Source organism: Barbatula barbatula (assembly GCF_947034865.1).
Source record: "Barbatula barbatula genome assembly, chromosome: 2".
Lineage (NCBI taxonomy): Eukaryota > Metazoa > Chordata > Actinopteri > Cypriniformes > Nemacheilidae > Barbatula > Barbatula barbatula.
Genome location: NC_136767.1, coordinates 24,104,335 through 24,130,777, shown reverse-complemented (window position 1 = coordinate 24,130,777; position 26,443 = coordinate 24,104,335). Strand labels below are relative to the sequence as shown.

Here is a 26,443-nt window from a genome sequence, read left to right as displayed (position 1 = left end):
CAATTGCATTAACATTGACAGCTTGTTAGTTTAAACATCTGTTGGTCTGTTTGCGTTGTGTGGATTGTAGCTTAACAATATAAAATATGTTTCTTTTGCATTATTTTATAAATAACTGATACACGCAGTTTATTGAAATATTGCATCTTTATGTCTCTTATGTGTTTTCAGAAATGGCAGAGCATCACAACATCAAGCAAATTCTGACTCTGGCACGCGATCTGGTGTGCAAAGTGCAGACACTTATAGAGAACAAGTAATTCCAAACTACTCATCTCTGTTTTTACTTGTGTTCACAACATATCCCATCAGCCCCTGCACAAAACAATGGGAAACATTTGGCCAAATCTTACTGAGCGAAAAAGTATATGGGTAGGTATCATACCATTGCTAATGCTAAAAATCCTGCTCAACCCGAAATCAGTCAGTGTGCAGTTCTTCGATAGAGCCATCCGGCTCTCTTATCAGGTTTTACTGAACATCAGTCACATAAAACTTTATGAATAATTTTATGCTGCTAATGAGATGATGATGATTCACTCCGTGACACAGGATTTTACAGTATGTCTCTCTAAAATGCATTGAGAATCATGCACTGTTGATTTTCTGGTCTGATGTATTTTATTTTTAAGGCGCGGACACATTAGATTCTGTGGTCCGGTCACTTTCATTCATATGCATGCATGTGGGAGAGTAAGACAGCATGGATATGCGTAGCATTGTCGTCTTTTGCTGTGTACCAAAGGGTTGGTGAACTTTACACATCAACTAACCAGTTTTAATAGTTTACAAGAATGTGAACACTGAAAGAGAAACTTGGATTTGAAAGTAGACATTTTAAAGCACTTGTATTTATTAACATCAGACTGTCGTGTCTGAAGAAAGTGGAGAGGTTTTGCATGATTAATGTAGTGTTACCAGCCCTTCAAGCCAACGTAAACATGCCCACTTTGTTAGTATTCTATACTCTGATTTGCCCCTTATTATCAGTTACTGTCCTGTAGCAGTAGGGGTCACTCTGCCTTCAGTATTCTGACAGTTTTTGCTAAACCCCTGTCTTATACTGTGAGTTGTTACACTGAATCAAATTAGGTTATTGTATCGCACATTATGTTCTCAAGGAACACAAGAGAATGCCTGTGGGTGTTATATTTAGAAATAATGTGTTTTCTCTTTGTATTTGAATTGATCAGAAATGATTGATGACACGAGTTTTCCATATTTTCTGTAATGTTTGAGTCAGTACTGTGTTTCAGTGCAATAGTCTTACGCTTTTAATCACCTTTGGCATTGAGATTGATTTTTAAATGTGTCGTCTGTGCTTGAATGTGTTTGTTTGTGTGTGAGTGTGTGTGTGGATTTAGACAACCCGCAATCACTACTGCAAGGCCTTGTCTGCTTGACGTATTCCTGCTATTTGTGAACTGTACAGAAAAATTGCTATATTATTGCTATATTTATAATATGGAAAGAATCTATATTATTAACTGCAGTGTCATTCGTAGAAGATTTTAGAATAGACATTTGATATTTAGACAAAATAAATCATCATGTTCTTATTTATTTTTACTATGGAATTGATTGTTCAACCACACTATCCTTTGCCGTACACTGTCCCTCTTTTAGCATTAGCATATTTTCTCTTAACATTTATTTCAATACCTTGTTACACAAGGAAGTATTGATCCTATGATGGAACCAGTCAATTTACAGGTCTGTGATAAGGAATATGGCTAAAATGATATTTCAGATAAGAAAAGTATAAGTGCAACAAATCAATCATTGCTTCTGTCTGATTTATCAATTAGCTAAAGGTATTCTGAAAGCAGTCGATTCATTTCTACATTTTGAATGTGTTGTTACATACATGTATTTATTTAAATCTAAATATTTGCATTTTGTCTCTGCTTTTATATGTTCTTGCTACACTGTGGACCATTATAAAAAAGTATTTAATTCTAAATGTATATTAAATGGTAATAACCAATAACTGTCTATGTCTTGTGTCTAAAAACAAAAGAGAAAAAATGTGTTCATTCTCTCCCTTGCTTTAATCCTCCTAGTAGCATGGCCTTGTAAACTAACGGTACTTAATGTTTATATGCTCACCCACTTGTAAGTCGCTTTGGATAAAAGCGTCTGCCAAATGAATAAATGTAAATGTATTGGTTGAAAAATAAAATGGAATTATTTTTCCAACAAATCTAATAATATTTCTGCTTCTGTAGGAAATGATTTAAAAATGGTTGGTTTGTTGTGCCTGAATGTCCAGCATTGAGAGACTTACACAATACAATTCACATTTTAACTACTATTAAAATAGACAATTCATTAATAATTTTGTATTGTTTGCATCACTGAATGTTTTTCTGTCAAACAGTGGCATAACCCTTTGTGTGAATTTGTCACTATATGATAATATAGTAAATAATTTAATTTGGATAATATTTGGTTTATTAATATTGTGGTATTTTGGTCTATAAGAGCCACATTGGTTACAAACTCCAGTGTTTCTATAGTGTGCAATATTTTTAAAATGTGCATGGAACAAGAAAAAGTACAATCGCCCGAACAGGGACTTGAACCCTGGACCCTCAGATTAAAAGTCTGATGCTCTACCGACTGAGCTATCCGGGCTCGTAGCAACAACCAATCCATAATTATTAGTGAACCTACGTCATTGCGTTCTAAGTGTTTCGCCTTCCGTTAAAAGTATAAACTTTTGGGCTTCCGTAGCTGTATGTTTGTAGGAACGAGTCCTTAGCTAGACATGTAACCTTGTAATCGCTCAAAATTTAAAACGTGATTTAAAAATGTTTTGCATGGTTTGTAAACGTGCAGCTTGGACGGCGATCCGGCCGCCGCATCCTCGGTGTGAAGTGCGCGAGCTGCCCGCACTTCGCACTTTTACATCGGTTAGCAGGACGTCGTGGAGCCGCTGGATACACGAACGGGATTCAAGTAACGTTACCTCAACCCCGCAATCTAAGGTATACGTGATTCATTGTGTCACAGTGGGATTTTTAGTAATATGCAAGCGAACGTTATGTTTTACAACACTTATATACTTGCGTGCTGTGCTGTTTCGTCAGGTTCCCCAGATGCCTACATGGGAGCCCATAGCTGAAAACCAGCTTCCACCGGTAAGATCTCTCATTTACGCGAAACCACATTTTCTGTTCTATATGCCTACATACTGGCAATTACATAAATGTATGTTTAGTGTCGGACACTTGAACGTTTATTCTCGCACCTCGCAGTAGGAGGCAGCATTGCTCAGATGTAGCTCACGAAATAGTTCTCCCTGCAGCCTTTCTGAAAAGTGTTCCTTCATTTTATTCATAAAAATTGTACTAGAACTTATAGCTATAACATATTTGACTATTATTTGCAGCCGACAAAAGTCTCTCCAGACTTGGTGGATAAATTGGAAAGATTAGCCCTTGTTGATTTTGGCAGTAAAGAAGGAGTGGACTGCCTGGAGAAAGCCATTCGCTTTGCTGACCAACTTCATGTTGTTAATACGGATGGTGTAGAACCGATGGATTCTGTTCTAGAGGACAGGTCAGAGATTTTCAAGTTTTGTAGCTTCAAACTATATGACATATAGTCAATCTATATGATACCGTAGACCTAAATGTTGATCCAATAAACTGATTTACGCTGTTTTAATACCATGGGCAGGTGTTCCTTCAGTACTTTATCAAGTGAATAACACGTATGATAGATTTTTTACTTAACGTTAACCTTCTTTGCTGTAAATATTAACAGTTTTTTAGAGTACTTATTACCATTAATGTCATTTCAATAATGGTAAGTGTTTAAAATCTATTTTATTGTCCTTGACAAATAAGCTCTGATTCATGTAATGTTTATCGTCAAATAAACCAAACCATTACAGAGCTTTGCCCAGTGGCTATATGTTGGTTTACCAAAAGTCAACTTTTCTTTGAACCTGTTCTCCTTTGGTGTACAGAGCTCTGTATCTTAGAGCTGACACTGTAACTGAGGGTGAATGTGCAGAGGAACTGCTCAAGTTGGCCAAACAAACAGTAGAGGAATACTTCGTAGCACCTCCAGGTAAGTCGCTGTAACTCTTAAAAGACAAGCCTGGTGATTTTAGTATATTTTGTGATTTTAAAGATTTAACAATCTCAACTAGAGACGAACGACTTCAATATTCTGTGAAAAGTTTCCTCTATTTATATAGGCATTCATTTTAAGTCACGGTTTCGGTGACATGACATTCATGTGACATTGTAAATTCATCGAAAATATTTCTGTTTATATTACTAAATGGTCATCTAAATCTCTCTTTTAACACAGGAAACATCCCATTGCCAAAAAGAGAAGAAAGATCTGCTCCTTCTGAATTTTAAGAAAAATATTGTAATGGCTCTGATTTTATAATAAATATTTAAACTATTGACCTGTGCCTGGAGTGGTACTAATGTATCAAACATAATTCAATAAAATTAAAACGGTTTTACCAAAAGGATTGTTGGTTGGCAGACAATAAAAACTATTATGCTATAACGGCTAAGAAAACAGGGGTTTTAAGACAAGAACATTTTTTACAAAGGCTATGTCTGTCAGATCAACAAAAAGTTTGTGTTGCATTTATGTTGCCATTTGGATATTTTCACAAAAATGCACACAAAAAATTGGATTTTAATTTTCTTTATATAACATTTTTTGTAGCATATTTTACATGGTGATTTTGGTTTATGTCTGATTTTTACAACTTGCAATGTACCCCACTTGTAACACATGTTGGGGTAACAGCCACACATTGTATTCGAAAGCAACCCATAAGAGCTGTGATATTCTGGGCAACAATTAAAATGACAGAAGATTTCCACTTTACTTTGGGTTGCAATGACAAATCTGATCAATTTCTGGTTGTGTACTGCTCATGTAATGATCGGGTCAAACACCTGATTGAATCATTGAATCATCATGTTGTAGAATGTGTGATTTTGTGAGGAACGGAAAATGAAACCTTTAACGGGTGTATAGCTATAGTCAAATGACATGTAGATGGTTCACATGTATTGTAAGCATTTCGCAGATGCTCGGGATAAAAGATACACACAACAGTAAGGAAAACAATAGTCATTCATTTTAGGGAGGCAAAAACATGTTAGCTTCGCTAGGCATCATCAACTGATAGTGGGAAATACCCTCTCTGGACATTTACTTTATTTTACACTAAATAATTGTATAAAACAATTATAAATAAAAGTATGGAAAACAACTGTAAACCATCAATGGCAAAATAACTTTTCATGTTGATCATAGGAAACATGAATCATTATTACATACCTTTGCCTGCAAGATTTATTGATTGGCCTTTCTTTGGCGTGCATGTAGCCTATGTACCATATTGATTATCAGGATTTACTGTACTATACGAAATGGAAAATGAAAGTTGCCAAGCAAGTCTTAGGAAACGAAACATTGTTTTGAGGCGGGACCTAAAGGATGCTTTATAATGCCTCTTCACTGAGCCACAAGTGCTATTTGAATTTGCTGCACTTACCACACTAAAGAAAGAAAACCTGTAAAGAGGAAGGATCTGAACAACTCTGTAAGCTTCTTATACCCTTTAGAACATGTATCATAAGTTCAGAATTGTAAACTAACTTGCTTTTTGTGACTGATTTTGACAGACTTGCAATGGAGCTAACAGTAACAGAATTAAATGGAAACTCACAACGTCTGACTGTGGACCCCAATGTCACAGTTGGTGAACTGAAGAATAAAATTTCGCAGTACTTCAATATGAATCCTTCTCAACAGAGGCTGTCTGCAAATAATGGTCAACGAATCAACCTTGACAACGATTTCAAAAGACTCAGTGAATATGGAGTGACCTCAGGGTCCTTAATAGCGCTCCTTAAACTTATGCAGGTGTTTGTCAAGAATGAGAAGGGCATATCGAGCACCTACGAAGTTAAACCTAATGAGACAGTGGATCAGCTCCAGGATCAGATCTTCAATAAAGAAAGAGTCCCAGTGGCCCAGCAGAGGCTCATATGCAATGGCAAGCAACTGGAATCCGGCAAGATGTTAAAGGACTACAACATCACAGATCTAAGCACCATTCACATGACTCTCCGTCTCAGAGGAGGTTAATGGGGACACTAATAATCCTTCTGTAATGGATCCTCTTAATATTTAGATGGTGAAGGGAAGAATAAAAACAAAAGCACTTTATGTCACTGCTGTGTCCTTAAGTCGTTATACTTCATACCTGGTGGCAGCTAAATAAAGCATATTCTGTTAATGCAAGTTATTTATTTAATCTTTCAATATATGGAGTGAATTTATCCAAGCAATTCCTGTGTGTTTTCTGCTTTCCTATTTGCATGTTTTTACGCTTCATCAATAAAATGTTTGGGTGAACTTAGTTGTGCTTCACTTTTTATTTTAGACATATTTTCGTATCACATATAGATTGGTAAAAATCCATGTGTGTTATATACATGCATACATAGTACACGTTTTAATTGTGAGTTTAAACATTACAAATTTAAATGATGTTTTATGTAAATGTATTACATTTATAAACCCTGATAAAAATTTAAGGGAACTTTTTATCTTAAAACCTTTACGTTGATAAACTCGAATACAGTAAAGACATAAGACAGTTAACTCAGATTTCTCTTTAAATAATTTTTTTGTATTTTAACCAGCTCTAAGCAACCCACAGCCTTTCAAGCCAAAGTACTACAGGGATGAATATGTATATTGCATAAAGTTTAGTCCAAATATTTCTCCATGCCTCAACCACTGGCTCCTTACAATATTATTTTTGTCCCCTAGTTTTTCAACTGAATGTGATAAATAAACTATGAAATGTATTGTTGGCTGCATTTATCTCTGGTGCAAATAAAGGTGATTAAACGGTTCTAAAGAACGATTCAGTCAAAGGTTTTTAAAAAAAATTATAATTTGAAGACCCTATTTTCGTTTTTTGTGACGGCTGCTAAAGGTGTTAAAGGTTCTTTATGGAACCGTTTCGACAATAAAGGTTCTTTAATCTATGGCATAGTGAAGCCTTTTATTTTATGCAGTTTTAACAATAAATGTGAAAATTATCCCACACCATCTGCTCATGACATGACTAGAAATAAAAATATAACCTATCAATATCATTTTAACAAGATCAGACAGACATATTTAGAATGATAAACAGCAATGCACAATTGACAGGAAACAAATCACCTGAACGGAAAACAAAACCTTAAACAGGTGTGTAGTCGAATGACGTGTGGATCTCTGACGTGCTTCGATTTACATAAGCAGTCCCATCACCTGACCATTGGAAATTCCCTCTCTTGGGAAACTAAAGTATAATTTATAAAAATCAAGTCTATTGAGAAACTAAAATATCTTGCTATTAAGTTGATCACATAAAGGATGGCTTTTGTATACAAAATGTAGTTATAAACTATTTGTTTGTCAAGTATTCATGCTGTACCCTGTTGATTTATAGTTCCTCAAGCATCATATCAGCTTTTATGCAGAATGGAAAACGAAAGTTGCTGAGTAAGCTTCAGAAACAAAACATTGTTTTATGGGAGGGCCTTTATCGATGCCCTATATAAGACTAAGCCATCTACTCTGACCCACACTATTCGATTTTGTTGTGACTTTCAGAGTCAAGAAAAGTTTCAGAAAAGAAACGAAAGAAAGATAAAAGCGAAAAAGATTTGACATTCTCGGTAAGCCTTATACCATAACACAAGATAAACACGTTAGAATAAGTATCTATCAGTTCAGAATTGTAAACTAACTTGTTTTTTGTGACTCATTTGGACAGACTCATGATGGAGATAATCGTAAAGGGATTTAATGGAAAAACAGAATGTCTGACTGTGGACTGTGATGCCACAGTTGGTAAACTGAAGCAGCTCATCTCGCCGATCTTTAGTGTGCGACCTTCTCATCAGAAGCTGTCTGCAAATAATGGTCAACGAATCAACCTTGATGATAATTCCAGAAGCCTCAGTAGTCACGGTCTGCACTCAGGGTCCACCATAATGCTCCTCATCACAAACCCTGTACCTATACAGGTGTTTGTCAAGAATGAGAAGGGCATACCGAGTATCTACGACATTTACCCCGATGAGACAGTAGACCAGCTCCAGGATCAGATCTTTAATAAAGAAAGAGTTCCTGTGGACCAGCAGAGGCTCGTTTACAATGGCCAGAAAATGAAATCCGGCAAGATGTTACAGGACTACAAGATCGAAGATCTAGAGACCATTCACATGACTCTCCGTCTCAGAGGAGCTTAATGGGGACACTAATAATCCTTCTGTAATGGATCTTCTTAACATTAAGATGGTGAAGGGAAGAATAAAAACAAAAGCACTTTATGTCACTGCTGTGTCTTTAAGTCGTTATACTTCATACCTGGTGCAGCTAAATAAAGCATATTCTGTTAATGTAAGTTATTTATTTAATCTTTCAATATATGAAGTGAATTTATCCATGCAATTCCTGTGTGTTTTCTGCTTTCCTATTTGTATGTTTTATGGGTACATCAATAAAATGTTCGGGTGAATTTTGTTGTGCTTCACTTTTTATCCACATCGAATGCTACCACACCATATTAAGTATTTTAGACATATTTCCGTATCATATGGATTGGTAAAAATCCATGTGTGTTATATTCATAGGTATACACAGTACACTTTCTAATTGTGAGTGTAAACATTACACATTTTAAATTATGTTTAATGTAAATGTATTATTCATAATCCTGATAAAAATGTAAGGGAACTTTTTATCTTAAAACCTTTAAATTGATCAACTCGAAAACACTAATTACATAAGAAAGTTAACTCAAGATTATTCTTTAAATACATTTATTTCACTTTACAATGAACGTTTAACCTGCACTAAGCAACCCCACAGCTTTAGTGGCTGTACACAGGGATGAATTTATATGTAAATTGCATAAAGTTTAGTCCAAAAATGAGTCCATGTCTTAACCATTGGCTCTTTACAATATTATTTTTTTTCAACTGAATGTGATAAATAAAATTTATTGTTTGCTGCATTTATCTCTGGTGCAAATAAATGTGCTTAAAAGGTTCTAAAGAACGATTCAGTCAAAGGTTTTTTAAAGAACCGTCTGTGACCTTTTTATAATTTGAAGACCCTTTTTTTCGCCACTCAGAGTTTATTGTGGGGGCTGTTAAAGGTTCTTTATGGAACCATTTCGACAAAAACGATTCTTTAATCTATGGCATAGTGAAGCCTTTATTTTAAATGTTTTTACCTTTTGTCTCATATACATTACCCTAGGCATATTTTATGCAGAATGTTATAGTTGTATTTAACACTGCATATAGAAATTTATAGTCTGTCTGATATTTGACCTGTGTTTTTACTTGCATAACCTTATATGCTATGCTTATAGTCAATATGTTTTCTTGTACAGCTGCTTTGTAACAATGAAAATTGTACACTATATAAATAAAGTTGACTTGACAAATCACCTGAACGGAAAACAAAACCTTAAACAGGGGTGTAGTCGGATGACGTGTGGATCTCTGACGTGCTTCGATTTACATAAGCAGTCCCATCACCTGACCGTGGGAAATTCCCTCTCTTGGGAAACTAAAGAATAATTTATAAAAATCAAGTCTATTTAGAAACTACAATATCTTGCTATTAATGTTGATCTCATAAAGGATGGCTTTTGTATACAAAATGTAGTTATAAACTATTTGTTTGTCAAGTATTCATGCTGTAACCTGTTGATTTATAGTTCCTCAAGCATCATATCAGCTTTTATGCAGAATGGTAAACGAAAGTTGCTGAGTAAGCTTCAGAAACAAAACAGTGTTTTGAGGCGGGGCTTTATCGATGCCCTATATAAGACTAAGGCAGCTACCCTGACCACACTATTCGCTTTTGGTGTGACTTTCAGACTCCAGACAAACCAGTTTCAGAAAAGAAACGAAAGAAAGATAAAAGCGAAAAAGATTTGACATTCTCGGTAAGCCTTATACCATAACACAAGATAAACACGTTATAATAAGTATCTATCAGTTCAGAATTGGAAACTAACTTGTTTTTTGTGACTCATTTGGACAGACTCATGATGGAGATAATCGTAAAGGGATTTAATGGAAAAACAGAATGTCTGACTGTGGACTGTGATGCCACAGTTGGTAAACTGAAGCAGCTCATCTCACCGATCTTTAGTGTGCGACCTTCTCATCAGAAGCTGTCTGCAAATAATGGTCAACGAATCAACCTTGATGATGATTCCAGAAGCCTCAGCAGTTACGGTCTGCACTCAGGGTCCACCATGGCGCTCCTCATCAAAAACCCTGTACCTATACAGGTGTTTGTCCAGAATGAGAAGGGCATACCGAGTACCTATGAAGTTTACCCCGATGAGACAGTAGACCAGCTCCTGGCTAAGATCTACAACAAGGAAAGAGTACATGTGGATCAGCAGAACCTCATATACAATGATATACAACTGATGCCTGGCAAGAAGTTGCAGGAGTACGACATCAAACCTAAAAGCACAATTTTCATGACACTCCGTCTCCGATCTGGTTAATGAAGAAAAGTCATAACTAGAATTTATGGTTGTTACAAGGATCAATATTGTCGTGCCTATCACGGATATTATACTTTTGATCTATTTAAATCTTGGAAGATATCTTGGAGTAGTTTTAGGTTTATTTAAACAAAATTGTAAATTATTTATCTTATTTATGGAGTAAACGTCCATTTTTAAACCGTTTGTCATTTTATTGTATTTAAACTGTTGTATGTAATGTCTTGATAAGATATATAAACCAATATGTAAAATTCTTAAACCAATAAACCAAAACTGCGTTTGTTGCACCAATTCTTGGTAATGTGTTTTATTCATAACACCTTTTATTTAGCTCTATTTGCCAGTGTAAAGATTAAATTACACTCAAATCCATTTCATTGAATTAAAAAGTGTTCTGAAAACCACAGTCTTGAACATTTAGGAAGAAGAAAAACAGAGCCTTCGGAGCTTCAAGTTTAAGTTTACTTTTACATTATAATATTTATATAATAAAGTAATTCAGATTAATGAATATTTTATGACTTTTCCTTTAGCTTATCTTTTCTTCACCCGCCTGCATTACTCATCTAGAATAATAATGCACGTGTGAGGTGAAACCATACAGATGATTCATAGGCTTCAATATGAACTAATGTTGACTAAAGCCAAATACTAATAAGGACCCAACTGCAGTCTAGCGAATACCTGTATTATAAATTATCTATAGTTACATTTATAATCAGAAAGTTTTTTAACAAACAGTATTCATAAGTATTTGAATTATGGGATGCAAAATCCTTCTCCATTTAAAAAATGTAGGGCTATTTTCAACGTAGAGTTGGGTCAAAAAGGGACAAACCCAGCTATTGGGTTATACTAACCCAGAACATGGTTTACTGTTTAGGATAAAGCAATTGAGCATTTTCATTTTTGACCCTTTAGATTGCGTAAAAGTGCTCTCGTCCAAGAAGAAGATGAAGTGCTTTTTATTTGTTTTTCGCACAAAGAATTCTCGTCGCTTCCAAAAAATTCAACTGAGCCACTATGCACGGATGGGCCAATTTAACAATGTCTTTTCTGGACCTTGGCAAAAACTTGACACCACGATGTCTATGCGGAGGCCTGGAAATCTTTCAGATGTCACCTAATATCTTTATGTGTGCTCCGAAGATGCCGGAAGTTATCTTAACATGTTTCACGTCATGTGTGTGAGTAAAAATCACACAGTTAATTGTTGGGTGAACTTCCCCTTTAATGTGCTGGAACGCCACACACCTGACTAACAGCCAGTGACTTTGAGAATAAATCAAACGTTACATATTAATATTTAAACAAAGTATAGCATTTTAACAAGTTCAGGCATGTTTGTGTGTATGGTATGTAATAGACAGCAGAAGGGAAAAAGAAAGGAAACAAATCACCTGAAAGTAAAATGAAACCATTACAGGTGTGTTGTTAGAATGAAGGAGGAGACATTGGGTGTAGCTGCTGATCGGTGACGTTTTACCTTAGCATTCCCCATCATCTGATCACCGGAAAATCCCTCTCTTGACAGTGTTTTTCTTCCAGTTATTTCTAGTGAAAGCATGAAACTTAAAAATAGTTGTTTACAAAATCTAATAACCAATCCAATAAATAGAAAACGTCATAAATTGTAGAAGATAACCCTCGGGATTAACTATCCATATTTGAATGCAAAAAAATCCCACATTTACTATAGCAGTTACCTAGATTTAGTCATCTAGACGCTTTTATCCAACGCAAATTACAGAGAGTTCAGAGAGAAATAAAGCGATCATACAGGGCCAATAATACAATAAGTGCTAATAGTGCTACTATACTTTACCCCTTAAAATACTGCAGTAAATGTTACCACAGTCTCCTATAGTAGATCTGTAGCATGTATGTGGGCTGTTATCTGAAGTAATTTGATTTAAAATTTTAATTTTTATGCAAGTGTATGAATGTCATTGTCACGCACAATAAGTTTGGTTTGTTTGGTAGGTATTTGTGTTGTGCATCCCGTTTATTTCTCAAGCACTACGTCATTCATTATGCAGAGCGGAAAACGAAAGTTGCCGAGCAAATATTCGGAAACGAAACTGTTATTGAGGCGGGGCATGAAGGATGCTTTATAATGCCTGTACACTGAGCAAAACTGAGAGTTCTTAGCACCAGACGCAAGAAAGAAAACCAGTAACGTAAACAGCGACGGACTTTTAATATCTCGGTAAGCTCTTATCATATAAACAGGTGCGCTACAGAATTCAGGCTTTTAATCTAGCGGGTGATTCAGTAGTTCTAACTTGCTTTTTCTAAACTTTTTTTGACAGCAACGCGATGGATATAATAATTAAAGAAATCAACGGCAACACAAAACGTCTGCCTGTGGACTGCAATGCCACAGTTGGTCATCTGAAGCTGCTCGTTTCGCAGCACTTCGGTGTGAAGCCTATTGAGCAGAAACTGTCTGCAAATAATGGTCAACGAATCAACCTCGACGATGATTCCAGAAGCCTCAGCAGTTACGGTCTGCACTCAGGGTCCACGATTGCGCTCCTCATCACGAACCCTGGACCTATGCAGGTGTTTGTCAGGAATGAGAAGGGCATAACGAGTACCTACGACGTTGAACCCAACGAGACAGTGGATCAGCTTCAGCGTAAGATCTTCAATAAAGAAAGAGTCCCGCTGGACCAGCAGAGGCTCATTTTTAACGGCAAGCAACTGGAGTCCGTCAGGATGCTGCAAGACTACGACATTACAAATCAAAGCACCATTCACATGACTCTCCGTCTCAGAGGAGGTTAATGGAGAAGTTTGATCTGGAGCTACGAGAGTTGCAACGCCGAAATCCCCAACATTCCTATCTAATCTGTATCTTCTGAGGGGAAAAGACTAGAAATGCATTAAAACAGTGTTGTTAGTCACTTTAAAAAGTATGCACATAATTGTCTTGACGTCACTGCCTGTAATAAGACGTGCAATGTCCCTATTGTGCATTTATTGCATCTTTTAATTGTAATATTTCAAATGGTTTCTTCATTGTAAATATAATGGTTGTAAATAAAAAGATAAATACTCTGACAATAACTTCGCAATTCTATATTTTTTATCGTCTGTGTTCGAGGTTCTGGTTATACAAATGTTCACATATTCATATAAATGCTGATCTTGTGTAGTTAGTATTTAAACAACAAAAAACGGGATGTAGACTATCTAAAACATGTTTACAAGGTTGAGTTTGTTTGAAAGGTATTGTTCATCCTCCTCATGCATCCGCGATTATGCTGAATGGAAAATGAAACTTTGTTTAGAGGCAGAGCATGAAGGATGCAACTTAAATGGGGTCCAAACCTTCCAGTTCCTCTTCAGTGAAGACCAGTAAGTAGTTGTAAGTTTCTTCTGAAGGTCAGCTCCAGCGTAAGATCTTCAACGTAGAAAGAGTCCCGGTGGACTGTCCAGCAAAGGCTCCTTTTTGGCAGCAAGCAACTAGAGTCCAGCAAGATGTTGCAAGACTACAACATCAGACATGGAAGCACCATTGACATGTTTCTCCGTCTCTGAGGAAGTCAATAGAGACAGCGGTAATACTTCTAGAAGTTGATTTTAAATCAGAATCTATTGAAATTTTAGAGGGTTAAGGAAGAGTAAAAACTAAAGAACGTTATATCGCTGCTGTGACTAATATATATATATTATATTTTATTTACATTGCGATTTCTGGTAATGTAAGTTATTTATTTAATGTTTAAATTATATAACGTGAACTTATTTATGCCATTTTTGTATGTTTTCTGCTTTCATAGCCTATTTGTATGCTATTATGCCTCATCAATAAAACATTTGGGTGAATTTTGCTGTGCTTCATTTTTTTTAACTTACATAGGTTACAGGCATATTTTTGTTTTACATGGAGAAAATAATTGTACAATCTATTGATTATGTTTGGCATATGTGCGTTTTATTCATAACTATAACAAAAGATTCTGTTTGTTGGTGTACACATTATTACACATTCATTTCACTGTCACCCAGCAAAACAGCGGGCTGGGCACAGTCGAAAACATTTAGAATAAAATATATATATAAATTAGTTATAGTTTTAGTTGGATTTGTAAGGCCCATGAGATAAAAAAGTAAACTTCATTTATTTGTGTTTCCAGAATTCAAAATGTTCAAATTGTTCAAGTCAGATCAACACTCCTTTTCACTGAGTAGGTTGTAGGCCTATTATTGGAAGAAGGAACAACGATATCTCGCTATTAATGTTGATCACATAAAGCATGACTATAGGATACAAAATGTAGTTATAAACTTTCATTTGTTTGTCAGGTATTCATGCTGTACGCTGTTGATTTATAGTTCCTCAAGCATTATATCATTGTTTGTCATGAACAGGTAAGGGAGGACGTGGTGGGAGAACCCAATTGCAGGCAGACACGGGGATTACGGGGTTAACAAATACTTTAATTATAAAAACACGGCAAAACAAACATCCACGATGGGAAAACTCTAACTAAACTGGATACAAAAAACATAAACAACTAGGACTTAAACAAAGAACTTGGAACCATACATACACTACGACAAGACAAGACAAGACCAGAGAACTTGGAAACATGTACAGGGAAGAGGTACAACGAACGAGCACAAGACAATAGACAAGAGGGCATTTTATAGGGAGACTAACAAAGGAGATAACAATGGGCAGGTGTGGGTACTGAAACACTCAGGGAAGGTTAACGAGACAAAAGGGCGGGAAACACTGACGAGACACGAGAAAGCACATGGCAAGTCAGAATCAAAACAAAGCCATGCCTTTCTCACACAAAACCTAAGGCTATGCCATGACTCCGCTGCAAGACCAAGAATAAACATGACATGATGGCGGAATCATGACAATTGTTTATGCAGAATGAAAAGTGAAAGTTGCTGAGCTAGCTTCAGAAACAAAACAGTTTTTTGAGACGGATGCCCTATATAAGGCTAAGGCAGCTACCCTGACCCACACTAATATATTGTAAATAATGTACAACGAATCCACCTTGATTATGATTCAAGAAGCCTCAGCAGCTACGGTCTGCACTCAGGGTCCACCATAGCGCTCTTCATCACGAACCCTGCACCTATACAGGTGTTTGTCAAGAACAAGGAAGGCCGGCCGCAGGTACTTATGAAGTTTACCCCGATGAGACAGTAGACCAGCTCCAGGCTAAGATCTACTACAAGGAAAGAGTACCTGTGGATCAGCAGAACCTCATATACAATGGTAAACAACTGATGTCTGGCAAGACGTTGCAGGAGTACGACATCAAACCTAAAACCATGACACTCCATCTCAGATACGGTTAAAAAAGAAAAGTCATGAACAGAATTTATTATTGTTACATGGATTAATGTTGTCAAAGCAAACTGGTATTTTGTACTTTATATGTATTCAAATTTTGGATGATAAAAAACTTAAACACTTTATATTATATATGAATGAGAATGTCTTTAAGTTTTTGAAATAACTGTGATCTAGAGTACTTAAACATAAGTTTTATGTTTATTTAAACACTTTTGTTAAATATGTGTCTCAAATATTGTAACAAGGTTCAATAGAAGGGAAGGAATGAGACGGGAACCGGAGAACATGAAATAACTTTTAATTAATAAAATTAAACGTAAATTCACACACACGCACACACACAAAAACAACATAAAATCCAGGCCTGGTTGTGAAACCTTTAGTTTTCATTTAACTTATCTATTCTTCACCGAGATTAAAATCGTACGTGAGCCTAAACCTATATAGTACAGTATGTTTCAGAGGACATATGTCGGGCCTACGTGCTTCAATACTATGTTGAATTGAGGCTAAAACTAAAATGAAATGATAAAATACAACGTACCTTTGACCCAATGATGGGTTGAAAATAAACCAGAATTTTTAAGAAATCATTTTCTCATGATTCAATGTGTTAGAAAACATCACCTGAAAGGAAAATGAAACCATGAACAGGTGTGTTGTTGTTAGAACGAAGGAGGTGCGGCTGCTGATCGGTGACGTTTTACCTTCGCATTCGTCATCACCTGATCAAGGGGAATTCCTCTCATGACAGTATGTTTTTTCCAGCTGTTTATAGTGCAAGCTCGAAACTCAAAAATAATTGTTTACACAAAATCTGATAAATAGAAAAACATCATAACATATCAACCAAATGTGAATGCTTTTTAATGATGACAAAAACATCCCACATGCAGAAGTAAAGTAGCCTACTGCCACTGTAAAAATATACTATAGTATATTATCACAATTTCACTTCAGTACAATAATAGCGCATATATTACACTATAATATAGATCTACTATAATATTTATTAAAGTAAGATTTAAAGCCTTAAAGTAACGGTTTTAGGCTACATTCTGTAGTCTAGCCTATTTTTTATGTGTGGGCTGTATCTGAACCAATTTTAAAAACGTAATTGTTAAGTGCAGTAAGTGCATTTATGTTATTGTTATGTTATTGTCAAGCAGATCTGTGCTGTGTCATCCTGTTGAACTCTCTATCATAACTCAGAATGGAAACCGAAAGCTAGCAAGTCTTCGGAAACGATTCTCTTTTTGAGGCGGGGCTTGAAGGATGCTTTATTAATGCCTCCTTTTTATGAGACTTCTCACAGCACCAGACACAAGTTAGAAAACCAGTAAACAGCGAAAGATCTTCTGGGTAAGCCATCACATTAGACATTAGAAGTGCGCTAAACAGTTCAGGCTTTTAAGCGGGTGATTCAGTAGTTCTAACTTGCTTTTTCTAAACTTTTTTTGACAGCAACGCGATGGATATAATAATTAAAGAAATCAACGGCAACACAAAACGTCTGCCTGTGGACTGCAATGCCACAGTTGGTCATCTGAAGCTGCTCGTTTCGCAGCACTTCGGCGTGAAGCCTATTCAGCAGAAACTGTCTGCAAATAATGGTCAACGAATCAACCTCGACGATGATTCCAGAAGCCTCAGCAGTTACGGTCTGCACTCAGGGTCCACGATTGCGCTCCTCATCACGAACCCTGGACCTATGCAGGTGTTTGTCAGGAATGAGAAGGGCATAACGAGTACCTACGACGTTGAACCCAACGAGACAGTGGATCAGCTTCAGCGTAAGATCTTCAATAAAGAAAGAGTCCCGCTGGACCAGCAGAGGCTCATTTTTAACGGCAAGCAACTGGAGTCCGTCAGGATGCTGCAAGACTACGACATTACAAATCAAAGCACCATTCACATGACTCTCCGTCTCAGAGGAGGTTAATGGAGAAGTTTGATCTGGAGCTACGAGAGTTGCAACGCCGAAATCCCCAACATTCCTATCTAATCTGTATCTTCTGAGGGGAAAAGACTAGAAATGCATTAAAACAGTGTTGTTAGTCACTTTAAAAAGTATGCACATAATTGCACTGCCTGTAATAAGTTGTGCAATGTCCCTATTGTGCATTTATTGCATCATTTTATTGTAATATTTCAAATGGTTTCTTCATTGTAAATATAATGGTTGTAAATAAAAAGATAAATAGGCTACTCTAACAATAACTTCTCAATTCTATATTTTTTTCGTCTGTGATCGAGGTTCTGGTTATACAAATGTTCACATATTCATATAAATGCTGATCTTGTGTAGTTAGTATTTTAACAACAAAAAAACGGGATGTAGACTATCTAAAACATGTTTTATAGCCAAATAGGTTGAGTTTGTTTGAAAGGTATATTATTCATACTCCTCATGCATCCGCGATTATGCTGAATGGAAAATTAAACTTTGTTTAGAGGCAGAGCATATGAAGGATGCATTACTTTAAATATTCCGCAGTGTAATCGGTGGCGCTGTTGTGCACAAGAAGTTGACCTGACAACAGCCGTAAAGCTAAAAGAAGCTTGCAGCAAACACATTTAGAAGTATGAGTTTAAATATTGAAATAGTATAATATACTGCAGCAGTTAAACTTCTAACGAACTTGCTTGATCTCATTTGGATAGGTTCGTGATGAAACTGAAGATAAAAGGATTTCTATCACCTTGGTGTTAAGATATGTTATGTATTACACTCAAGGCAGTTTATAAAAGGCACATAGTTTTGGGTAAAAATAAAGAAAGCTATAAACAAACCCACCTTTGTTAATAAAAGTTGACGTTATTGACATGACAACATTTGCATTGATCGATATTAACACGCCAACTGCAGTTTGATTGATATTAATTGGAATGCACAATAAAAAAACAGATTTTAGATTTTTTTTAAAACAGTTATCTTATTTCGGAACCACACTCTTCGTACATTTCCTACCAGCTGCCCTGAAAGACTTTTCAAATTTGAAGGACTTTATTATTTGATGCACAGACTTTTGATCCTATAGCCAGCTAGCTTGTTTTGATGTTATACAAGTTTGGTTTCATTTCCTGCTAGAGGATAGGCGTACCAGAAAAAGGAACCCAGGTTGGCAAACAGCACACGAAACAATGTAGAGTCAGAAAAAAGTGATACTTGATAAAACATACATTTTTTTATGTTTTTTAATCTGATTGATACCGATTTGGTGTACTAGTCTTATCTGTACGTAGTTAATGCTATTATGCCTCATCATTAAAATGTTTGGGTGAATTATGCTGTGCTTCCTTTTATCCACTTACATTGGTTACATGCATATTTTCGTTTTACATGGAGAAAATAATTGTACAATCTATTGAGTATGCAAAAGCTTCCGTGTGTTGGTATACACATTACACATTCACCGTCACCCAACATAACAGTAGGCCCACTGCAATGAGGTGACCAAAACATTTAGAAAGGAAAACATTAAATCATATGAAGTTTTAGTTGTGGTATTAGATTTGTAAGCCCCATGAGATAAAAAAGTAAACTTAATTTATTTTTGTTTCCAGAATTCAAAATATTTAAATCGTTCAAGTCAAATCAACACTTCTTTTCATTGAGTAGGTTGTATTATTTGGAAGTACATGAAGTGATAACGGCTTCACCTGCACTATGCATCAACATTATTTTCAGTTTCGTGACTAAAAACAGAATAAGGTTTTCGATATGTTTTAACCATTGGTTCCTTTGCTACAGAATTTTTTGTGTCTGCTCATTTCCCAACCAAATGTGATAAATAACTTAGTGTATTTTTTCTGCATTTATTTAGGGTTTTTATTATAGGGGACAATTGGGTTTCTTTTATGCGGATTTAACAATAAATGTGAAAATGATTCCTCCAACTGCTCATGGGAGGACTAGAAATAAAAATAATTCATAAATTTCATTTTAGAAGATCAGAGAGACATATTTCACATGATAAACAGCAATGCAAAATTTACAGGAAACAAATCACCTGAAGGGAAAACGAAACCTTAAACAGGTGTGTAGTCAAATGACTTGTGGATCTCTGACGCGCTTCGATTGACATTCCCATCATCTGACCATGGGAAATTCCCTCTCTTGGAAAATAAAGCATAATTGATAATAATCAAGTCTATTGATAAAACTACAATATCTTGCTATTAGTGTTGATCCCATAAAGCATGGCTATTATAAAATGTAGTTATAAACGTTAATTTGTTTATCAGGTACTCACCTCAAGCATTATATCACCGTTTTTGTGGAATGGAAAACGAAAGATGAAACAAATTTTGCCTTTTTGTCACACTTCCCATATGCATTTTATTGGAGAGCATGTAGTCTTGGTATCCTGTTGATTGATCATTTCTCAGGATTTCTCAGACCTGCAAAATGGAAAATAAAAGTTGCCCAGCAAGTCTTGGCAAACATAGCCTTGTTTTGAGGCGGGACACAAAGCATGCTTTATAAAGCCTGTTCTCTATCCTGAGCCACAAATGCTATTTGAATTTGGTGGGAGAGAAAAAGCAGTAAACGGGGAACAATCTGAGCAGCTTGGTAAGCTCCTTATCATATCACACGAAAAACACATGAGAATAAATATGGTAAGTTTAGATTTGTAAACTAACTTGCATTTGTGACTCATTTTAACAGATGATGGATCTAACAATAACAGGAATCAATGGGAACTCACAACGTCTGACTGTGGACCACAATGCCACAGTTGGTGAACTGAAGCAGCTAATTTCGCAGCACTTCAATGTGAATCCTTCTCAACAGAAGCTATTTGCAAATAATGGGCAACGAATCATCCTTGAAGATGATTCCAGAAGACTAAGTGAATACGGTGTGACCTCATTGTCCACGCTAGCGCTCCTCATCATGAACCCTGAACCGATGCAGGTGTTTGTCAAGAATGTAAATGGCAAGATATGTACTTATGATGTTAGCGTCAATGAGACAGTAGATCAGCTCCAGCGTAAGGTCTACAACGTAGCAAGAGTCCCGGTGGACCAGCAAAGGCTCCATTTTGGCAGCAAGCAAGAGTCCGGCAAGATGTTGCAAGACTACAACATCAGACATGGAAGCACCATTGACATGTTACTCCGTCTCCGAGGAGGTCAATAGAGACAGCGGTAATACTTCTAAAAATCAATTTTAAAATAGAATCTATTGAAATTTTAGAGGGTGAAGGAAGAGTAAAAACTAAAGCACGTTATATCACTGCTCTGACTAATATATATATTTTATGTATATCTATATATTGCGTTTTCTGGTAATGTAAGTTATTTTTTTAATGTTTAAATTATAAAACGTGAACTTATTTATGCCATTCTTGTATGTTTTCTGCTTTCATAGCCTATTTGTATGCTATTATGCCTCATCAATAAAATGTTTGGGTGAATTTTGCTGTGCTTCATTTTTTGTCACTTACATAGGTTACAGGCATATTTTCGTATTACATGGAGAATTATTATTCATAACTATAACAAAAGATTCTGTGTGTTGGTGTACACATTACACATTCATTTCACTGTCACCAACAGCAAAACAGGGGGGGGGGTGTGGCAAAGGGGGCATAATAATGGAATTATGCTTAGGGCACCAAAATGGCTAGCAGCGCCACTGACCCTGACCCACACTAATACACTGTAAATAATGTACAACTTACAAATATGTATACCATTATGATGTAAACTTTGTAATTGTTTGCAGTTTTATTATTTTTAAATTGTTGTATGTAATGTCTTAATAAAACTATAAAGGAATAAAAGAACATTGTTATGTCCTTAGTAAGTAACAATGAGGAGGCGTATGGACAAACAAGAATACTTTTTTTAAAACAAAGAAAGTAGCAGAATAGTATAGCGCATGTAGTCACAGGTGTAACACTTCTCACTCTCCGTCTCATACTCATCGAAGCAACCTCTACTGCCACCTACAGGTCAACATGCACATAAGAACACAACAAACATTCTTAAACTAATAAGCCATTACCATTTGTTTGACCTATTCCATGTGTTTTTTCTTAACGCCTATTAAACAAATTAAGCTCTACTTGCCGGTGTACAAATAAGTTTTCACTTAAATTCATTTCTTGGGAATAAAGTGTTCTGAAAACCACAGCCTAAAACATTTAGGAGGGCTGTTGGACCCTCTGACTTAAATTGATTGTTATATAACCTAATATGTTAATTTTTGATTTGTTTCATTCAGATTTATGATTTTTTTAAACCTTTAGTTTCCATTTAACTTATCTATTCTCCACCGAGATTAAAATCGTATGTGAGCCTACAGTATGTTTCAGAGGACATTTGTCGGGCCTACGTGCTTCAATACTATGTTGAATTGAGGCTAAAACTAAAATGAAATGATAAAATACAACGTCCCTTTGAACCAATGATGGGTTGAAAATAAACCAGAATTTTTAAGAAAGCATTTTCTCTTTATTCAATGTGTTAGAAAACAACACACCTGAATGGGACAGAAGCGACTCAGGATTAAAATGACATTCATTTCAAAAATACATTCAAACAATTCTTACAAATCAATATTAAACTAACTTTAAACACAGCACAGCATTTTAACAAGCTTAGGCATGTTTGTGTGCATGTTATGTAATAGACACCACATGGTACATGAGAAGAAACAAACCACCTGAAAGGAAAATGAAACCATGAACAGGTGTGTTGTTAGAATGAAGGAGGTGCGGCTGCTGATCGGTGACGTTTTACCTTCGAATTCGTCATCACCTGATCAAGGGGAATTCCCTCTCATGACAGTATGTGTTTTCCAGCTGTTTATAGTGCAAGCTCGAAACTCAAATAAAATTGTTTACACGAAATCTGATAAATAGAAAAACATCATAACATATCAACCAAATGTGAATGCTTTTTAATGATGACAAAAACATCCCACATGAAGAATTAAATTACTGCCACTGTAATAATATATTGCTTTAGTAGCTATATTATCACAATTTCACTTCAGAACAATAATAGCCTATTTATTACACTATAATATAGATCTACTATAGTATTTACTGAAGTAAGATTTAAAATTTTAAAGTAACGGTTTTAGGCTACATTCTGTAGTCTAGCCTATTTTTCTATGTGTGGGCTGTATCTGAACCAATTTTAAAAACGTAATTGTAATGTGCAGTAAGTGCATTTATGTTATTGTCAAGCAGATCTGTGCTGTGTCATCCTGTTGAACTCTCATAACTCAGAATGGAAACCGAAAGCTGCCTAGCAAGTCTTCGGAAACGATACACTTATTGAGGCGGGGCTTGAAGGATGCTTTATTAATGCCTCCTTGTTATGAGACTTCTCACAGCACCAGACACAAGTTAGAAAACCAGTAAACAGCGAAAGATCATCTGGGTAAGCCATCACATTAGACATTAGAAGTGCGCTAAAAAGTTCTGACTTTAAATTTAAGCTTAAAACCTTGTACTTGGATCGTTAAAATAAAATTAACTTATTTGCTTTCTCTCATTAGGACAGGCTTGCGATGGAATTAATAGTGAAGGGATTCAATGGAAACACAAAATGCCTGACTGTGGATTGCAATGCCACAGTTGGTGAATTGAAGCAGCTCATTTTGCAGGACTTTATCAACTTTGACAATGATTCTAGAACCCTCAGAAGTTATGGTTTGTCATCAGAGTCCTCCCTGATGCTACTTGCTACAAATCCTGTAAAGATTCCTGGACCTATGCAGGTGTTTGTAAGGAATGAGAAAGGCATAACGAGTACCTACGTCGTTGGTCCCAAGGAGACAGTGGTTCAGCTTTCCGGTAAGATCTTCAAAAAAGAAAGAGTCCCGGTGGACCAGCAGCGCCTCATTTACAACGGCAGACAACTCGAGTACGGCAGGATGTTGCAAGACTACGACATCACAGAACTAAGCACTATTCACATGACTCTCCGCTTACGTGGGTAATGGAGAAGTTTGACATCAACTGATTTCTATGTACCTTATCATAATCTTGTTGGTTGTATCTCAAACAAATGTAATTACATATTTACTAAAGCACGTCCCTTAAGTCTTGGGTGCAATTAAGGAACATTTCCACCTTTATTTCTGAAAATAAGATTGTTTATTTAAAGATGGGGTAACACGCAGTTTCTGCCAATCTCATATTAATCTTAAATGCCTATACAGTAGTATTGCATACTTCGTATCTTCAAAGAGAATTCTGTTTGGTCAAATTTATAAATGAGAGATACAGCTGTACGATTATTTCCTGAAAAGACGAGCTGTTGGAGGCGGGCAGGGGGACGGAACTACAGCACAAAAATTGTCAGTTGCCCTGGAAGACATCAGAATACTTTTTTCTGGCCACAGCAGTCCTTTTAAGGCACAAAAATGGTTTAATCCTTCTCTAGCCAGCTACTTGGTTGTTTTGATGTTGATCTGTTTTGGTTTCATTTCCTGACAGAGGCTAGGTAGGCGTACCAGAATAAGGCAACAATGTTGGCAAACAGCACTCGAAACTGCAGAGTCAGAAAAAGAGAGTGATAATAATACATGATAAAGTATGTGTTATTTTATCTGAATGATACTGATTTGGTGTTCTAGTCTTACCTGTACAGGTATATAGTTGATGTTGATAAACTGAAATGGGGTCCAAACCTTCCAGTTCATCTTCAGTGAAGACCAGTAAGTAGTTGTAAGTTTCTTCTGTAGTTCTCCAACTGTCTTGCCCTGAAAAATATATATTTTAGGTAATTTAACATGATTTTCAAATATATGAATGGGTTGACAAACCTTGGATGCAGCTATTAAATAAGTAATTCAACAAGTATTTCATTTTTCGGTACAAGTGAGATAATAGGCATGGGTATTATTTTCTCCATAAAGAGAAAATATAACATATTTAACAGCAGCATAAAATATTTGTGTTGGGTGGATAAAATCCAGACAGCTTTTATGTAAATGATTTAAATTTAGAACAACTTAGACAAAGCTGAACCTGAAGAGATGAAAAAGGGGATGAAAGGGTCAACAACCAACTCATCTGAATCACTACATGAGTTGGAACACTGAAATCTGCAGATCAGCAAACAGATGAAGTTCATTGACCAGTAACAGAACCAGCAGGACTGGTCAAAGTATGGACGACGACAGCCTACATACTGTTTTAGCCTTTTATAGCAATAGAATGACTCGCATTTGAAAGCATGATTGACAAAAAAAGTAAATTCTTCAACATTATGAAAATCACTTCCTCAATATGAGTCACAGACTTATGTAGGCTACATTAAAGGCTTAAGATGCCTTTCCAGACTGCATCATATCTACAAGATCAACATTACAGTACCTCCAAAGCATTCATGACCGCATAGAAGAGCAAGAGGAAAGCTGGGGCAAATATTAGACGCTCTAGAAGAAGGCGTTTGACCAGGCAGTATGGAACGGTGGTTGGAAACAACACCTCCAGGAGATGGTAGAAGTAATGACTGAGAGGACCTGTTATAACAAGCCTGAAACAAGCAAAAAGATATTTCAAACAGCAGAAAGGGACCAAGATCACTAATTATAAAACAAATTCTATTAGACGCTAGATCAAACACTTATCAACAGTCAACAAGTAAAGTAAACTGCGATAAAGAAATTCTTAGTATATTTTTCAAGTTGTGTTAAATGTTAAAATGCAATGCAACACATGTGGTTATTGTGAAAATCCACAATGATCATTTGACATGATTATGGGGTGCATACAAATGCATATAAAAGCATTATGCATTGTGTTTAAGTAATCACCCATAAACTGCAAAGTGTACAGGTCCCATGACATTGATTTTCTTGCTTGGGCTTTTTTCATTGCTGTTTTTACTGGACTCCAAAGCTTGAGACAGAAGATTTCCCAACGATGAGAGAATACCACTGTGGAAAAACAAGAATAGCAGTCCTTGTATCATTGTACCCACATTGCCTTGCATCTACTGTAGTAATGTGCACGCTTGTCTTTTCATGCATTTGTCCAACAGTAAGTGTGAAACTTTTTGACAGTGGGATTGTTAGCTCCACAACACCCCCAACTTACCAAAACAATAAGAGATAGGCACGGTGCAAAGTCCTGTGCTTACAAAAACACTATCTACTTATCTATTATCACTGCAAGCATAAATCAAGACTACAAATCATCAGTGCAGCACTTTGTTAGGGGTTTGACTTTGACAGTACAGTTAACGTTATTTGCAAAGCTAGGAGGCTAGTCAAATTTATGCGATGACAAACCCACAAACAAAGCTAACAAACTAGCTTTGACAAAAATATAAACTGACCTCGTAACAGATTTAGTTAGGATTGGATATTTCTTTAATAAAAGCAAGTATTGTTGTAGTACCCTCGCAGGAAAAGAGGAATCCCGGACTGGTACACTTTGTGTAGGCATGATCAAGTTACTTTAACAACGTTTGTACACTTAAAATGAGCGTTTGATGGTTTAAAAGTACGAATCAGTGAATGGGGCGGGGACTGTCTGGTC

General features: G+C 36.1%; 6 protein-coding genes across 7 annotated transcripts in view; 5 read left to right on the top strand and 1 right to left on the bottom strand.

Moving 5' to 3' along the window:
• sgsm1a (small G protein signaling modulator 1a) overlaps positions 1-2,206 on the top strand; it is a 32,865-nt gene extending 30,659 nt beyond the window's left edge. For both annotated transcript variants that reach the window (XM_079480884.1, XM_079480883.1), the window contains exon 25: positions 172-2,206. In XM_079480884.1, coding sequence (XP_079337010.1) covers positions 172-260 — 89 coding nt within the window. In that variant the 3' untranslated portion in view covers positions 261-2,206. The remainder of the gene's footprint in view (positions 1-171) is intronic.
• Positions 2,207-2,639: 433 nt separating this feature from the next.
• gatc (glutamyl-tRNA amidotransferase subunit C) lies at positions 2,640-6,411 on the top strand. The gene is made up of 6 exons (XM_079481202.1): positions 2,640-2,990; positions 3,093-3,143; positions 3,395-3,564; positions 3,977-4,080; positions 4,327-5,590; positions 5,673-6,411. Exons 1-5 carry the CDS (start codon positions 2,814-2,816, stop codon positions 4,377-4,379), a joined length of 555 nt encoding a protein of 184 aa, XP_079337328.1. The 5' UTR covers positions 2,640-2,813; the 3' UTR covers positions 4,380-5,590; positions 5,673-6,411.
• LOC306902847 (polyubiquitin-B-like) lies at positions 5,680-13,535 on the top strand (the record flags this gene model as incomplete). The annotated part of the gene is made up of 3 exons (XM_079471716.1): positions 5,680-6,133; positions 6,699-6,729; positions 12,910-13,535. The coding sequence occupies 3 exons, from the start codon at positions 5,680-5,682 to the stop codon at positions 13,385-13,387; spliced, it is 963 nt and encodes a 320-aa protein (XP_079327842.1). The 3' UTR covers positions 13,388-13,535.
• Positions 13,536-17,244: 3,709 nt separating this feature from the next.
• LOC306908397 (polyubiquitin-like) lies at positions 17,245-19,213 on the top strand. Its single transcript, XM_079481232.1, has 2 exons — positions 17,245-17,291; positions 17,394-19,213. The coding sequence occupies exon 2, from the start codon at positions 17,401-17,403 to the stop codon at positions 17,869-17,871; it is 471 nt and encodes a 156-aa protein (XP_079337358.1). The 5' UTR covers positions 17,245-17,291; positions 17,394-17,400; the 3' UTR covers positions 17,872-19,213.
• Positions 19,214-20,449: 1,236 nt separating this feature from the next.
• LOC306902839 (uncharacterized protein) lies at positions 20,450-23,892 on the top strand (the record flags this gene model as incomplete). Its single annotated transcript, XM_079471704.1, has 4 exons — positions 20,450-20,505; positions 20,602-21,067; positions 23,273-23,330; positions 23,454-23,892. Exons 2-4 carry the CDS (start codon positions 20,602-20,604, stop codon positions 23,890-23,892), a joined length of 963 nt encoding a protein of 320 aa, XP_079327830.1. The 5' UTR covers positions 20,450-20,505.
• Positions 23,893-24,018: 126 nt separating this feature from the next.
• On the bottom strand, positions 24,019-26,439 carry pxmp2 (peroxisomal membrane protein 2). Its single transcript, XM_079481192.1, has 5 exons — positions 26,241-26,439; positions 25,717-25,839; positions 25,274-25,436; positions 24,538-24,657; positions 24,019-24,446 (listed from the first exon to the last, which is right to left on the bottom strand). Exons 1-5 carry the CDS (start codon positions 26,348-26,350, stop codon positions 24,378-24,380), a joined length of 585 nt encoding a protein of 194 aa, XP_079337318.1. The 5' UTR covers positions 26,351-26,439; the 3' UTR covers positions 24,019-24,377.
• Positions 26,440-26,443: the final 4 nt, after the last annotated feature.

Excerpts from the sequence above, each read along its gene's own strand:
- gatc (XM_079481202.1), top strand. The coding sequence starts at position 2,814 with ATGTTTTGCATGGTTTGTAAACGTGCAGCTTGGACGGCGATCCGGCCG. Across the intron at positions 3,144-3,394 it reads CTGAAAACCAGCTTCCACCG|CCGACAAAAGTCTCTCCAGA; the intron begins GTAAGATCTCTC and ends TATTATTTGCAG. Across the intron at positions 3,565-3,976 it reads GATTCTGTTCTAGAGGACAG|AGCTCTGTATCTTAGAGCTG; the intron begins GTCAGAGATTTT and ends TTTGGTGTACAG.
- LOC306908397 (XM_079481232.1), top strand. The coding sequence starts at position 17,401 with ATGGATATAATAATTAAAGAAATCAACGGCAACACAAAACGTCTGCCT.
- pxmp2 (XM_079481192.1), bottom strand. The coding sequence starts at position 26,350 with ATGCCTACACAAAGTGTACCAGTCCGGGATTCCTCTTTTCCTGCGAGG. Across the intron at positions 25,840-26,240 it reads CTAACTAAATCTGTTACGAG|TGGTATTCTCTCATCGTTGG; the intron begins GTCAGTTTATAT and ends GTTTTTCCACAG. Across the intron at positions 25,437-25,716 it reads GTACACTTTGCAGTTTATGG|GCTTGTTATAACAGGTCCTC; the intron begins GTGATTACTTAA and ends TGCTTGTTTCAG.